Source organism: Mesocricetus auratus, unplaced genomic scaffold (genome assembly GCF_017639785.1).
Source record: "Mesocricetus auratus isolate SY011 unplaced genomic scaffold, BCM_Maur_2.0 Super-Scaffold_15014, whole genome shotgun sequence".
Classification (NCBI taxonomy): domain Eukaryota; kingdom Metazoa; phylum Chordata; class Mammalia; order Rodentia; family Cricetidae; genus Mesocricetus; species Mesocricetus auratus.
In genome coordinates, this window is record NW_024429186.1 from 35,629,621 (window position 1) to 35,644,574 (window position 14,954).

The following is a 14,954-nucleotide window of genomic DNA, read 5'->3' on the forward strand; positions in this document are numbered from 1 at the left end:
ATAGTTTTTGAAGAAAGCCGATTGATCTCTTAGGAAGCTTTTTTTTTTTTTTTTTGGTGGCTACATTTATCTGTTTCAAGGCACACATTTACTGAACACTGCTAACACCTACTTAGGATTCCACGGTATGTAGAGGAGACCCAGCCCTTGCCCTTATGTCATCACAGCTTAATGGATAAGGCATTAATCATCTAATACTAAAAAATAAACATTTCAAAGTATTTAGAATGCCATAGAGGGAAAGAGTCCAATGAGGGGACATAACAGAGAAAAGTGACCATTTGCAGCAGTCAGAGGAATTTTTGTTCACTTGAGAAAGTGACATTTAGTTGATACAAAGCTTTGTTATAATTGGAAGGTGCAAAGAAGAAACTCATATTTCCTTCCTGAACAATGGCATGTGCAAAGGTCCTGAGGTAGACAGTAGGCTGTATAGTCAGGGTGAAATGAAGGAAGAGCATTGTTGAAATTTAATGAGAGAGTGACAGAGGATGAGGTGGGGAGATAATGAAGGAGGTGATTCCTACAAGGCCTTCTTTGCTGGCCACAGCAGGGAATCAAGGATTTATACCAAGAGCACGCAAAAAACAAACAAACAAAAACCAAAACCAAAAACTAAGAAAGAGCTTCAACTAAGGGAGTGATATGCTTAAATCTGTGGTTTTCTGTGTGTGGTGTGTGTGTGGGGGGACTGTTTGTTTGATTGCTATGGTGGACTGGAAATATTGTTTAGCGGTAGGATTCTAGTCTAGCAAGTGCAGGGTCCTTGGTCCTCTTCCCAGAATCCCAACAGGACTGTGACTGAGTGAGGAAAGCAGAACTGAGATTTATTCAATGGCAAGAGTTGAAGTGGGACTTTTAGTTAGAAGGTCACTGTGGCAGGTCCATCGGACAAGGGACAATGGTGGCTTGGACCATGATGGTGGTGGTTAAGATCACAAAGACAGCTAGTAGGATTTAGTGTGGAACTGGCCCAGAGCCAGAGGGAGAGGCATGCTTGCAGGATAACATCTGATGTCCAGCCCAAATAACTGAGTAGGTGGGGGTGGTGCTTTCAGAAGTGACCGGTGGGGAAAGAACAGCCAACATGGAAGATGACGCCTTGACGTCTTTAAGGTGCTGTGCAGACGAAATCTACAGCCCCGCATTACTAGCCACACTCCACAGGATTTTAGCAGCAAGAGGGAAGTGGATGGCTTGCCTCTAATAACTATTGCTTGGTTGTTTCCATTCCTATTCTGTCTGAGTGGGCCAGGGGATGAAAGGACTTACAGCCACAAATGAGCAGATGCTCGTAGCCTCAATTGAAAATGCTGAGTGTCCTATTCCCTTCAATACCCAGTCACCACTCAGTGCTTTGAGCCCAACAATAAGGCTGTATGCCACCCTCAAATACACTTCAAGTCTCTACAAACATGTTTATGAGAGTCGCTCACTTGTTTAATGGTAACAATTTCTCCTTCTTAGCCCCTTCCTTGTTTCCACTTGGAATTCAGTGACTGAATGACAGCTCGTTCTAAGCATGGTTTACTGGGGGTTGGGAGTGAGGGGCACAGGGGACAGGGTCTGAGGCACACTTCTCTGAGTTTCAGTTTTACTACAGTGCATTCAGCAGTCACTATGAAACTAATTTTATTATTTTTACAAGAAGCTTCAGAATTCCTGGCTAGCTCCAGAAATTTTGTATTAGGGGAAGGAGAGCTCAGTTACACACAGGACCAGGTGTTCTGTGTCAGGGGCCATTCCATTGAAAACACAGCTCAATTCAGCATATATGCTTGCAAACCCGTGTCTTGCAAGACTCTTGAGTGTTAAAGACAGGCAAGGAAGACTGAGTACAAGTGGGAAAAAAGATTCAGGGCATAAGGACCTATTTTAAATTGATTCTAGGGACAACTGGAGTTACAGCTCAGGACCAGGAGGCATCACTTGGGTTTCCATCCCTAGCCTTGCCAGCTATTTCAAACTATTCTTCAGCCGAGTCTCCACCAGATGGTTTTTGAGGACAGGGAAGCTATTTGTGTTTCCCATTGACATCTATTTTTCCAAGTGAGAGACGGCCCCATATGTCAGTGCCATATGTCAATCGAGGTGAACCATCATTTGTGTTGGTGGGAACCTGCCATTTGTTGCCCCCGTTTTTCTCATGTCTTTTCCTGCCTCTCTGATTTCTTTCTAGGTCTCAGGCCTGTCAGGAGGACCATTGGTGCTGTGGTAGAGCCAGAATCTAAGTCTTGTGTATGGCGTGGTTACGGTTACAGCCTCTCACCTCTGCCTTCCTCCATTTTGGGCTGGTTACTTTTGTGCTCTTCCTGAATGGTCTTCGAGCAGAGGCTGGTGACTCAGGGGATGTGCCCAGTGCAGGGCAAAACAATGAGTCCTGTTCGGGGTCATCGGACTGCAAAGAGGGTGTCATCCTGCCAATCTGGTATCCAGAGAACCCTTCCCTGGGGGACAAGATTGCCAGGGTCATTGTCTATTTTGTGGCCCTGATATACATGTTTCTTGGGGTGTCTATCATTGCTGACCGCTTCATGGCATCTATTGAAGTTATCACCTCCCAAGAGAGGGAAGTGACTATCAAAAAGCCCAATGGAGAGACCAGCACAACTACAATTCGGGTCTGGAATGAAACTGTCTCCAATCTGACCCTGATGGCTCTGGGTTCTTCTGCTCCAGAGATCCTCCTGTCTTTAATTGAGGTGTGTGGTCATGGGTTCGTTGCTGGTGATCTTGGACCATCTACCATTGTGGGCAGTGCAGCTTTCAACATGTTTATCATCATTGGCATCTGCGTCTATGTCATCCCAGATGGGGAGACTCGGAAGATCAAGCACCTGCGAGTCTTCTTTGTCACTGCTGCTTGGAGCATCTTTGCCTATATCTGGCTCTATATGATCCTGGCAGTCTTCTCTCCTGGTGTGGTCCAGGTGTGGGAAGGCCTCCTTACTCTCTTCTTCTTTCCAGTGTGTGTCCTGCTGGCTTGGGTGGCAGATAAGCGACTGCTCTTCTACAAATACATGCACAAAAAATACCGCACAGATAAACACCGGGGAATTATCATTGAGACAGAGGGTGACCACCCTAAGGGCATTGAGATGGATGGGAAAATGATGAATTCCCACTTCCTAGATGGGAACCTGGTACCCTTGGAAGGGAAGGAGGTAGATGAATCTCGCAGAGAAATGATCCGGATTCTTAAGGATCTGAAACAAAAACACCCAGAGAAGGACTTAGATCAGCTGGTGGAGATGGCCAATTATTATGCTCTTTCCCACCAACAGAAGAGCCGTGCTTTCTACCGCATCCAAGCCACCCGTATGATGACTGGTGCAGGCAATATACTTAAGAAGCATGCAGCAGAGCAAGCCAAGAAGACCTCCAGCATGAGTGAGGTGCACACTGATGAGCCTGAGGACTTTGCCTCCAAGGTCTTCTTTGACCCATGTTCTTACCAGTGCCTGGAGAACTGTGGAGCTGTCCTCCTAACAGTGGTGAGGAAAGGAGGAGATGTGTCCAAGACCATGTATGTGGATTACAAAACAGAGGATGGCTCTGCCAATGCAGGGGCTGACTATGAGTTCACAGAGGGCACGGTGGTTCTGAAGCCAGGGGAGACCCAGAAAGAGTTCTCGGTAGGCATCATTGATGATGACATCTTTGAGGAGGATGAACACTTCTTTGTGAGGCTGAGCAACGTTCGTGTGGAAGAGGAGCAGCTGGAGGAGGGGGCACCCCCAGCAATGCTTGGTAGTTTTCCTTTGCCTCGGGCTGTCCTGGCCTCTCCTTGTGTGGCCACAGTTACCATCTTGGACGATGATCATGCAGGAATTTTCACTTTTGAATGTGATACCATTCATGTCAGTGAAAGTATTGGAGTTATGGAGGTCAAGGTTCTGAGGACATCAGGTGCCCGGGGCACAGTCATCGTCCCTTTTAGGACAGTAGAAGGGACAGCCAAGGGTGGTGGTGAGGACTTTGAAGATACATTTGGAGAGCTGGAGTTCAAGAATGATGAAACAGTGTAAGTAACCTTTTTGTTTTTCATCCATCCGCTGCCCATCCTGCGCCATCTGTCTGTACTTTGATACTACTCCTTACATTACTCGATTGTGTTTCTGCTAATCCCAAACTTTGCTTTCATCACAGGTATGCAGGAGCAGCAGACACCAGTGGACAGGTCTTTGCTCCCAAGCCCTCCTTATGCTTTCTATTTCTATATTGTTTCTGGACAAAGAGTTCAGTGACAAGACCTAAGGACACAAAAGTTTGTTCACCGAAACTCAAAATGATGGATGGTAGAGGTGTGAGGTGACAGATGTTTCTATAAGATCTTGGAGTATGCTTGTGACCAAGAATGAGCTGGGAACGTACACAAGCTTCTCCTTCCCTCTTCTGTACCAAAGGCTATAAGTTTGGAAACTTACTATCACAGGGCAATAATAGTCTGGTCATAATATCCTCAAGAAAATAATTGGCATTAGTTTGTTTTCCCCCAGTACCACATTGCAGTTGTGTTACCTAGCCAGATTCCAGACACTACACTTTCCATTTGGAAATTGAAAAATTTATTAAAACTTGGCAATGTTTTTAAATACCCACAAGCTATTTTGTGGAACAAGGTTTGTTTAACCTGAATGAGGCAAGTGGATATGGCCAGAATACCAGAAGTGTCATAAAGAAGGAAAAGTCTTAGGGTCACTGTCCTTTGCTTCTAGAGTCAGGTATAAGCTTCAAATTCTGCTATGCACTGAAAGAGATTTGTGGATGAAAACACACCTTCTGTGTGGTCCTGTTTCACTGTCCAGGACTCCCATGAACAATCTCATCATTTTTTGCCCCATTCAGCCCCTCAGAACCTGAAAAATGTTCTCCTGTCATCTCTCTTCACCAGCCCTTTTTGAAAATTGGGCATTCTGCATCTCTGGTTGCATAGCTAGCGCTGAAAACAAGCATTGACTGACTTTCCTAGCTTAGCTTACAGCAGGGTCAGCTTTTCAAGGAAGCTGAGGAGGATGTCAATGAGAAAGGACCCTCCTCTGAGTACCTACTCTTCCACAGCAGGAGATGGTGGGAAGAAGGGATGTGACAGGGAGTATAAAACTGCTCCAAGAACCTGTTGCTTCTCCTTGTGAGAAATGGAACCATTCAGAAACCAGGAGGAAAGGGAGGGAAGGACCTCATGGAAAGGGGGATCCCTAGGCCCCAAGAAAGGGGTTCTTGGAGAATTTCTTTTCGGGTCTATTCATTGGGAAGCCATGGGACAATCTAAAAGGCTTGGATTCTGCTAGCAGCAGTTGGGTGACCCAGGGGATTCTGCTGCTGTGTTTCCAAGTCTCTTCTGACTTTGGACAAGTACCTTAGTAACTGAAGGAAACCCTCATATAAAGAGCAACAATAAAAATATTTTCCTTGCCTGGAGGCAGGGTCAGATTATCATAAACTTCCTTCCAAATCTAAGATCTTCTGAACACAAATGTAGTCATTGAGTGTCTGTCATATTATCTATCACTTGTTAAAAGAATAAGGCAGGGGATACTGACTCCTGAAGAGAAATAGACATTGACAAATTGATTTGTCAGAACAATGTTTAGTCATTTTTGCTGATAAGGATGATCATTTATTGGCATAAGTAAAAACCCATGCCTTCCAGAGAATACTAGCTATTTCTATATGCCCTAGGGATAGTTTACATACACATAAGTAAAGCCAGGCTCTCACTGGGAAGATGACTTTGTGAAGTTTCATACATGTATATGGTAATGTTAGCATGTGAATGTTCATTCTTAAGCATTAGATGACATCATATCCACACAATTTCCTGTAATTGGCTAGATTTGGGAGAATTCCTATTTAATATTTATCTTCTAGTGTCATAGAAAGTTAGTTTGGGGGATATTAGAAACTGGTCCCCAATTTCTTCATCAGTTATCCATCTAGGGTCTCTGAGTATAACTACTTTTTGTGTGTGTGTGTGTGTGTGTGTGTGTGTGTGTGTGTGTGTGTGTGTGTGTGTGGTATGGTATGGTGTGCATATGTGGATATGTGCCTTGGCTTTAGCTAACAAGTTTATGTTTCCATCTATCCATTTGCATGGTTGTTTGACCTCAGTATGATGTGATCCTTTAGTGTTCCTTGACTGCAGAATAACAAGCCCAAAGCATCTTAGTTATTGTTGTATAGCCATCTGATCCATGGTGCTTTAAACTATAATTTTATACCCAGAAGCAGCAGTGCTTTGGAATAGAGGAACCATGGACTCTGCATGCTTTTGATCAGAAGTCTTAACTTCTCTGTTGACTTAACCACACTAGTAAAGAAAAATTCATTACCTATGATGTAGATAAAATAGGAATATCCTTCTTGCAGGGCTTATTGTTTCATGGTGTGTGTTCAGTAAATAAAGCTGGTAGCAGCAGCAGTGTGATGAATGAGCAGTATTTTCAGGGGACACAACTGAGGGGATCAGGTTACTTGGATCTCTGTGTGACTGTAATTAATGAACACGCTAGTTTCTGGCCCTGTAAAGAATTCTCACCTGAACTTATGAAATGTGAGAGCCAGACAGGGCCTTTCACCTTCTAGAACACTTGTCCCTACACAATGTTATCAGAAGTATACATCATGATACAAAGGTCTAGGGTAGAACATTTCCCACCAACCCTTGATGGTGCTTGTCCCAACTTAAAAGTAAAGAATATAAAGGTCCTGACCAAACCATGAGACCTAGAAATGAAAGCAGCTTCTCAAATGACTTGCTTAATTGAGCCAAGAATGAGCATTTACCCAACTCTGCTTTCAAACCCAGTACAGCAACAACCAAACTCTTATCAAGGCCTAGCTGCAAAGCCATTCTGGGATCTGAGTTTGACACCTTCAGATACTTGGACAGAAGATGAGTGAATGATTTTTGAAAGAATCCCTCTTTTGGCTCCTTGTCTTTTGAAGCTTTATTTGCCCAATAATCATCAAGCCTGGTTGATACTGGAACTTTGCCTTGCTTTATCAGGAATATTGGAACCAAGGAGATGGCTCAGTAAGCATGTCTGCTGTGCCACTATGAGGATCTGAGTTCGAATCTCCAGAACACAAAAGATGAAAGCATAGTGTGAGCACCTGTAATCCCAGGGCTCCTGTTGGTAGATGGAGGATGGAGACAGGAGAATCCTGGGAGTTGGCAGGCCGGCTAACCTGGCAGATACAGTAGAAAATAATAAAGAGATCCTGTCGCAGACAAGGCAGAAGATGACCGACAGCCAAGATCTTTTGGGTTCTACACGAATGTTGTAGAACCTACACTCCCACATTCATGCACATGAATGTTTTTCATTGACTCCTTCACGATAGCATCATGGTATGATCTCCCCTCCCCACCCACTGGCAGGGTAACTTTGCATAGTGATGTCATCTGCATGGGTCCTAGAGATTTTGTTGTTGTTAAATCAATAGAAATAATATGTTAACTTCAAAATACAAATAAGAAGCAAATGCACCCTTAGCACACTACCTTCTCAGTCATTCAACAAATGTTTACTAACTGTTTGTTATGTGTTATTTCATTACTCAGCACTGAGGAGAGAGAAATAAGACAAGTTAGCATTTCCTCTGTCAAGGATCTTCCTCTCAGAAAGAAAGGGTCACTGTACACACACACACACACACACACACACACACACACACACACACACACGAGAACAGTATGTTTGAGAAGGAGTCAAAAAAAGGGGGGCACAGGAGCTCCATATTGTGTGTGACATACACAACTCAAGCGATAATGAACCTTCTTTAAGGACATAGCAGAGGGATGGAAGACAGTGTGTGGCTGACTTATTCCTGTATGGCAACAAACCCTTTACATTTTGTAATGGGTATTACTGACGTCTTCATGATCCAGGAGAATCCCCAGTTTTATGCCTATCACTACAGAATTATGGCTTCCGAGCCTACAGCAAACAGTAACAAAACCTCTTGGAGATATGAGTTTTGCCTGCATGCTAATTTCACTCATTAAGCAAACAACTGGCTCCTATATATCTCCAGCTCACAGCATGCGTCTGCAAAATAACAGGTTATTGAAGCCCGCAGATCTTTGGGGGTCTCTGGGAATAGTCAAAGCCACGGTGTCAAATATGCAAATAGCAGGATCTACTATAATTAAATAGCAGAGGCTTCCTTCAAGGAAGAATACAGTATTGGCTGTGTTGCACATGTTCCAAACAAATTATATGTTAAAGCTGGAAGATATTTGACCTCTCATTTTACAAATTATGAAGCTGAATTCAAAGAGTGAAAGTGATTTTCTCAATATCACATTAGATATGATGGAAAGCCAGGGTTGGGAAGGACATTAGAAGCTGCCAAAGTTAATGTCCCCTTATGCTTCAGACATCTTTGTTTTATTTTTATTCACCAGTAAAATGTTAAGTTTGGAAAGAATATGGCAATTCAAATGTGAAAGCTACTTTGGGAGTGCAAATATTGGAATATAATGTGACTAATGTCTTAACTAAAAATAATAATACAGCACAAACTATTTTTAATCCCTTGGTTCACCTTGACACCTTGAGACTGTTCAAGAAGTAAGACCCTGAGCCAATGGAATTATTATTCTTTTTTTTTTTTTGGTTTTACGAGACAGGGTTTCTCTGTATTGTTTTGGAGGCTATTGGTCCAGCCTGGCCTCGAACTCACAGAGATCCGCCTGCCTCTGCCTCCCGGAGTTATTATTCTTAATAAAGGTTTGTCTTCAATAGACTCTTCTGCTCCTAAGGTCAGTTTCCACTTTCACTCCTAAGAAAAAAGGCAAGAGATGCTTGCACAGCACCAGTCCAGTGAGTGAGGATCCTTCTTGGTCTGATCTTTCCATCAAATTCCTAGATAGTTTTGTATGGGTTATATGTGCACACGCCTTTCTACCTTTGACTGGGTTTCCCTTGGCCCCATGAAGAAGGTAGCAGACTGATTATTCAAGATGTTGTTTTCTTATTATTTTTAATGAGAAATTAATCTGTGCTTCCCAATCCAGTCGTATGGAGTTGATAGTTGAAGACAGACTAATTGATCCTCAAATACAGCAAGCCCCAATATGTAGACTTTATGCCATTGAAGGTCTTTTGGCAAGAATCTAATGATTTAAAGGTTTTGCTAACTGACATCACATAAATATTCTCAGGTAGCATGATAGTCATCATTTGTAGACGTTATATTCTTACCTCTACCATTCACTAAATATACAACAAAGAATGGGGAGAGAAAGGAACCAGCAGAAGTTTGGAGGAAGGGAAGTTTGGAGGAGAGGTTCGGGATGGGTATGGGATGAAAAATATGGGCAAAATACAATGATCTATATTATGAGAATGTCACAATGAAACCCATTATTTTATTTGCTAATGTAAAAGAACTTACCTAAAATTAAAGAAGAATTTAAAGCTAAAAACAAAGTTTATTTATTCTGGAAGGTTTTGCCTTGCTAAAATTGTTCTGACCAGTACATACTGGTATGTGTTCAAGGTCATCCACTGACTTGTCACCTTCCTTTGCTAAGCGTCAGCATGTGTGGGCACATTATGGATAATCTGTCCTTGCATGAGCCCAGTCCAGTTGCCATTTAGTGTCATATTAAATCCCTGAAGAAGCACTTATTCATGATCCGGATGACACTGCAGTGAGTCCTTGAGTTGGTCCTCTCAAAGTAAGTGGCATCTTGACAGTAACTTAACACTCCAAGTATGGGAAATTTGACTGTAGAATGGACAACGAGGGCTGTCTACTGCCATCTCTCTCTAGCAGTCCAGTTCCCCCAGACATTTTGGTCTTGATTTATCTATCAGCTTTTTAAATTTCTCCTCCTGAATTCCTTGTGACATTCATTGGCCCCACGGCCATCTCTTTCTGAGTTGTGGTGATTCAGAAGACATGCTGTTACCACCAGGACAGCTACTTCAGCAGGACAGTTACCTATTGCCTTGGCTGTAAACCTTCGCACTCGTTCATTTTTGCTGTCCTCTGGGACATTCATTAATCTGTATTTGCAGGGTATTTTCTTATGCTTGCTCTTTCCTATAAACATGACCTACTACAGCCTTTCCTGATTGAATATGCTCCCGGGTCAGCAGGGCCACCCTCCTCCTGAGTGTCTTCAGTCATTCTGCTCTTCTAATCTGATGCCACTCCCAGCATTCCTTTCATTCCTACTGTTGCCCACTAGGTTGCCCTCTGTCCCCCTCTGATCTGTGACTTTGAGTAAGCAAGAAGGAGCCGGGAAAGTATTCCTTTAAAAAGCCTGTCATTTGGCCAGCAGCCCTGACTGCATGATAGCACCAAGAAGATGGATGTCTCCCAGGAAACAAAGGCCCGTGATCGCACTCCTTCCTCCTTCACCATAAAGCATTTGCTTGTCTCCATGTAGGCAGAGACTTAGTCATAAAGATCCAGCAGAGGTGAGAGCTGGTAGCAAAGCCACCTGGGACTGGAGCAACATGGAGGACTACCCTTTTGTTCTGATACATTTCCTCCTGCGCCTGCAGCCTTGGTCTCTTGCCACCATGGCAATTTCATTTGCTCCTTCTGGTACACTATAGAACCTGACAAGCCAACAGTTTTCTCTCCAAGCATACTTGCAGCCCTCTCCCCCAATCTGGAAAACTCTCCTCACTCTTAAAGGTCAAGTTCCCTAGGGGGAATTGATCTTTTAAACAATCTGACCATGTAAAAGGCCACTGACCACCACCTGTTTGTAGTCACGCCCTTCCTCCTCCTCGCCCCTACACACACCGGCTAACCTTTGTAACTGGATGATAGAGTGGAAACAGGAAGTTGCCGTGAGAATTTCATGACGAGTTGTCTAAACAGTTGTATTCTTAGGCAGTGTGCAGTGTTACTTAGAAAGGAGGCTCTGGCAAGACAGGCCCCTGTCCCCCTAAACTGGCACAGTGTCTAAGGTCTGCAGTACAGCATTGATGTCACAGTGGTCTATGCTCTGGCAGCTAACTAGAAGAAGGGGAGCGTCCCAGATGTAAACAGTGCATCTCACTAACAACAGCTGTCACCACCAGGATTGAACAGGCTGGAACAACAGAAACCATTCCCAGTGGGCGATGCTGAGTGGCACAAATCTCAAGGCCACCAGGGCACTTCTATATTTACCACTCTGCCCTCTCCAGGACATACCCCTCTCTCATTTTCAGTTCCATTATTTGGGACTAGTCACTTTCAAAGGTTTTTCTTGAGTTTGAGTTTCTAGAGTTGCCTGTGTTCCAGACCGAGACAGAAAGCTGCCATGCTCCTCATAGCGGTCAAGTGACACTTCCTCTTCAACCTCTTCCTCTCTACCTGATCCCTGCTGGACCAGCTGGACTCAGCAGGAGCCAGCAGCAAAACCTCCTTTATCCTAGGAGCTGTAACTGGAGGCCTTTCCAGGAACTCCTGGGAACTATTCTCTATAAGTGGGACAGTGTGTGTTTCTACCAGGTGTCCAGGGCTGTGAAGGAGAATAGGACACTCCATTAGCGTCAGCCCTGGTCAATTAATAATGGCTGTTCTAGTGGGGTGTGTTGGGAACGATCCATGAGGTGGTATCTGGGTTCAGCTGTAGGTATGAGAAGAATGGGCTATGTACCTGTCAGTGCTGTTGCAGAGAGTAGAAGTAGAGAGAAATTCATGAGGCAGATGAAGTGGGAGTTTATGTCTACTTGAGATGTGTTAGGCAACTATTCTTTCTTTATGCTGTGCCAACCTCTCTCTTCTTCGTCCTTCATAACACGGAATACTATGTGAATTTATGGAAGCATGAATTCCCACTGGACACATGAAGCATATAGCCTTTAAAAATAAGACTAGAATCTGCGGATCCCCTCCTAATGCACCAGGTTTCATAAACTAGACCAGTGTTTGCCAGATTTCTTCCATCACAGGTTATTTTTACCATCTGCCATTCCTCTCAGGTACCTGTATTCTAGGACATTCTGGGCTGATAATTAATGATCACATTTTTATACAAGATAGCAAAATACAGCTAGTGTTACTGCGATGAGTTAAAAGCAGGGGGAAATGACATCTTAATTAACCTTTGTGGACTGTTGAATCTATAGTGTCTGCTTTGGGGTCTGAGGAGAGAGTGGAATGAACTCAGCCAAGTGCTGACTGTCAAATGGATTAATGGATGCCAATGTTTTGAAAATAGTAGGCGCTGATGCTGTACAGTCGCTCTGATGTAGAGATATCAGAATGTTCTAGAAGAATGGGAATATTGGTTCTTGGGTCTTACTGTTGGTGTTCAAATTCTGGGAAAGCTTATTATTGTTCCTGCTATTATTCTTATGTAATAAAAGTTCTATTATTTGTGCAACAACACAAAATTCCACTTTAAGAATATAAGGATTTTGTGATATCATTAGGGTGACTATTTGCTTTGTTCAGATTAGGTAATTTGCCCCAGAATATGGTTTATTTTTGTCTATTTGTTTTTTGTTGTTTTTTCTGTAATTCTTTTTTATTCAAATTAGAAATAAGCTTGCTTCATATGTCAGTTCCAGCTCCCTCTCCCTCCCTTCCTCCCCCACTCTCCTACCCTCTATCCCCCCACCCAATCCTCACTCCACTCTCCAGGGAGGGTGAGGCCCTTCATGGGGGATCTCCAAAGTCTGTCATATCATTCGGGCCAGGGTCTATGTCCTCCCCCATGTGTCCAGGCTGAGACAACATCCCTCCATGTAGAATGGGCTCTCAAAGTCCATTCAGATGCCAGCGCTAAATACTGATCTAGTACCCAAGGCCCCAAAGATTGTCGAGGCCTCCTCACTGACACTCACTAGTCTGGGTTAGTCCCATGCTGGCCTCTCAACCATCAGTCTGGGGTCCATGAGCTCCCCCTTGTTCAAGTCAGCTGTTTATGTGGATTTCACCCACCCGGTCTTGACCCCTTTGCTCATCACTCCTCCCTCTCTGCAACTGAGTTCAGTTCAGTGTTTAGCTGTGGTTGTCTGCCTCTGTTTCCATCAGACACTGGATGAAGGCTCTAGGATGGCATACAAAGTAGTCATCAATCTCATTATCGGGGAAGGGCATTTAAGGTAGCCTCTCCACTATTGCTTAGATTGCCAGTTGGTGTCATCTTTGTAGATCTCTGGAAATCTCACTAATGCCATATCTCTCCTCAAACCTAGAATGATTCCCTCTATTATGGTATCTCTCACCCTGCTCTCCTCTATTCTTCCCACAGCTCATCCTTCCTGCTCCCCATGTCCTCCTCTCCTCTTCTCTTCTCCCTCTCACTTTTCCCCAGCTCCCTTTCTCCTCCCCCTCATGCTCCCAGTCCACTCAGGAGATCCTGTCCCATTCCCCTTTTCTGGAGGATCATGCATATCTCTCTTAGGGTCCTCCCTGTTTCACAGACTCTCTGATGGTGGGATTGTAGGCTGGCACTCCCCTGCTCCATGTCTGTTTTTTGTTGTTTATATTGTTGTTGTTTTTTCAGGTTAGATATCAAAACATGCATATTCTGATTCTAGACACTTATTCCTTCTGCTATATCACATATTTTAGTGCTAGAATAAGGTCATCAATCTAGAAGCAGCCCTTTTCTTTTATCTCACACAGAGGAAACTAAGAGTACACCCTACATTTAATCTCTCTCCCCTTCCTTTGTGTGTATGTATTGTATGTATGTGTTGTTGTTGCTTGATGCATGCATGTGAGCATGCACGTATGGGTGCATGCATGCATGTGAGCATGCACGTATGGGTGCTGAAGCCAGAGCAGATCTTGGCCTCCTGTCTCTATTGCTCTCCACTGTGTTGCTTTGAGACAAGGTCTCTCACTGAACTGGGAGCTCACTATTTTGTCTAGACATCAGCAAACACTCATGAGCTGTCTATCTCTGTAGCCTCCACCTTTGCTAGGGTTACAGGCATGTTAAATCATGCCAAGATTTTCATGTGGGTGCTGGGGATTTAAAATCACATCCCCATGGTTGTGGAACAAGCCCTCCGTCCCACAGAACCATCTCCCTAGCCTCCCTCTGCCTTTTTTTCTTCTTAACAGCAAGAGTTGCTGGATACCCAAAGCAGTCTCATGGTGGCAGAAATGCTGAGAAGGCTGGACAGATTACCAGACCTGATTCCAAGCTATATTACTGAGTTTCAGTAATAAAAATAAATTGTGTGATTTGGCATCAAAACAGCCATGTACACTAATGGCTTTAATGGCTTCTTTCCTTTTAATTCTGGGACAACTGGTCTAGGGAACTAGGCAGGGACCAAACAAACTGTAACACCTAGCCTAGAAGTCTGGATTCATAACCTTGACTCAGTTCCTTACTTTCCCAAGTTAATCCACAGAGGCTTCTTAATCTTATGCTCTTATCAACCAAACCTGCCTGCACTGGCCTTTGCTAGGGAAAGTCCATGAAAACCCTCCATATCACTAAGGCCAGGAGAGGTCAGAGGAGGGTGTCAGTTACTTAGTGTGTCACCAGCAGTCATTTGGAGACTTCATACTAGAGACTGAACAGTAAGAACAGATGGTCCCCACCCTCAGGGAGGCCATGGTCTGGTGAGAATATGGTTATATATGATAGTTGCCTCATCTGTAAAAATGAACCGCCAATGGCTGAGATCAAACAGGGATTCAGTTTGGTGACTTGAAATTTCCAAGTTGATTCAGGACTTATTAGAAGGAATAACTAATTGGCCTGGGCTCAGGGTGGCATAGACAGACGCCAGAAGGTGCTGACTTCAGGAGTGAATGGTTCTCATGTGGTCCACATGCTTGACCATAATAGCACCTGGTTCAAACCCCATGTCTAGCAGGATGCTCTACAGTATAGTACAAAGATGAACTTAATGTCTGTGGAATAAATGAGTTAATTAATAGGTGAGTGAATGGATGGGTGAGTTCCTGAATAAGTTCCTGGCTCATCTCTGTCTAGGTACTACTTGCAGGTTGCTGAAAACTCA

General features: G+C 43.8%; 1 protein-coding gene across 6 annotated transcripts in view; it reads left to right on the forward strand.

Annotated features, from left to right (window-relative positions):
* Slc8a3 (solute carrier family 8 member A3) overlaps window positions 1-14,954 on the forward strand; it is a 134,601-nt gene that overhangs the window by 15,001 nt on the left and 104,646 nt on the right. For all 6 annotated transcript variants that reach the window (XM_021228773.2, XM_021228772.2, XM_013115416.3 and 3 more), the window contains exon 2: window positions 2,180-4,024. In XM_021228773.2, the coding sequence (XP_021084432.1) occupies window positions 2,241-4,024 (1,784 nt within the window). In that variant the 5' untranslated portion in view covers window positions 2,180-2,240. The remainder of the gene's footprint in view (window positions 1-2,179; window positions 4,025-14,954) is intronic.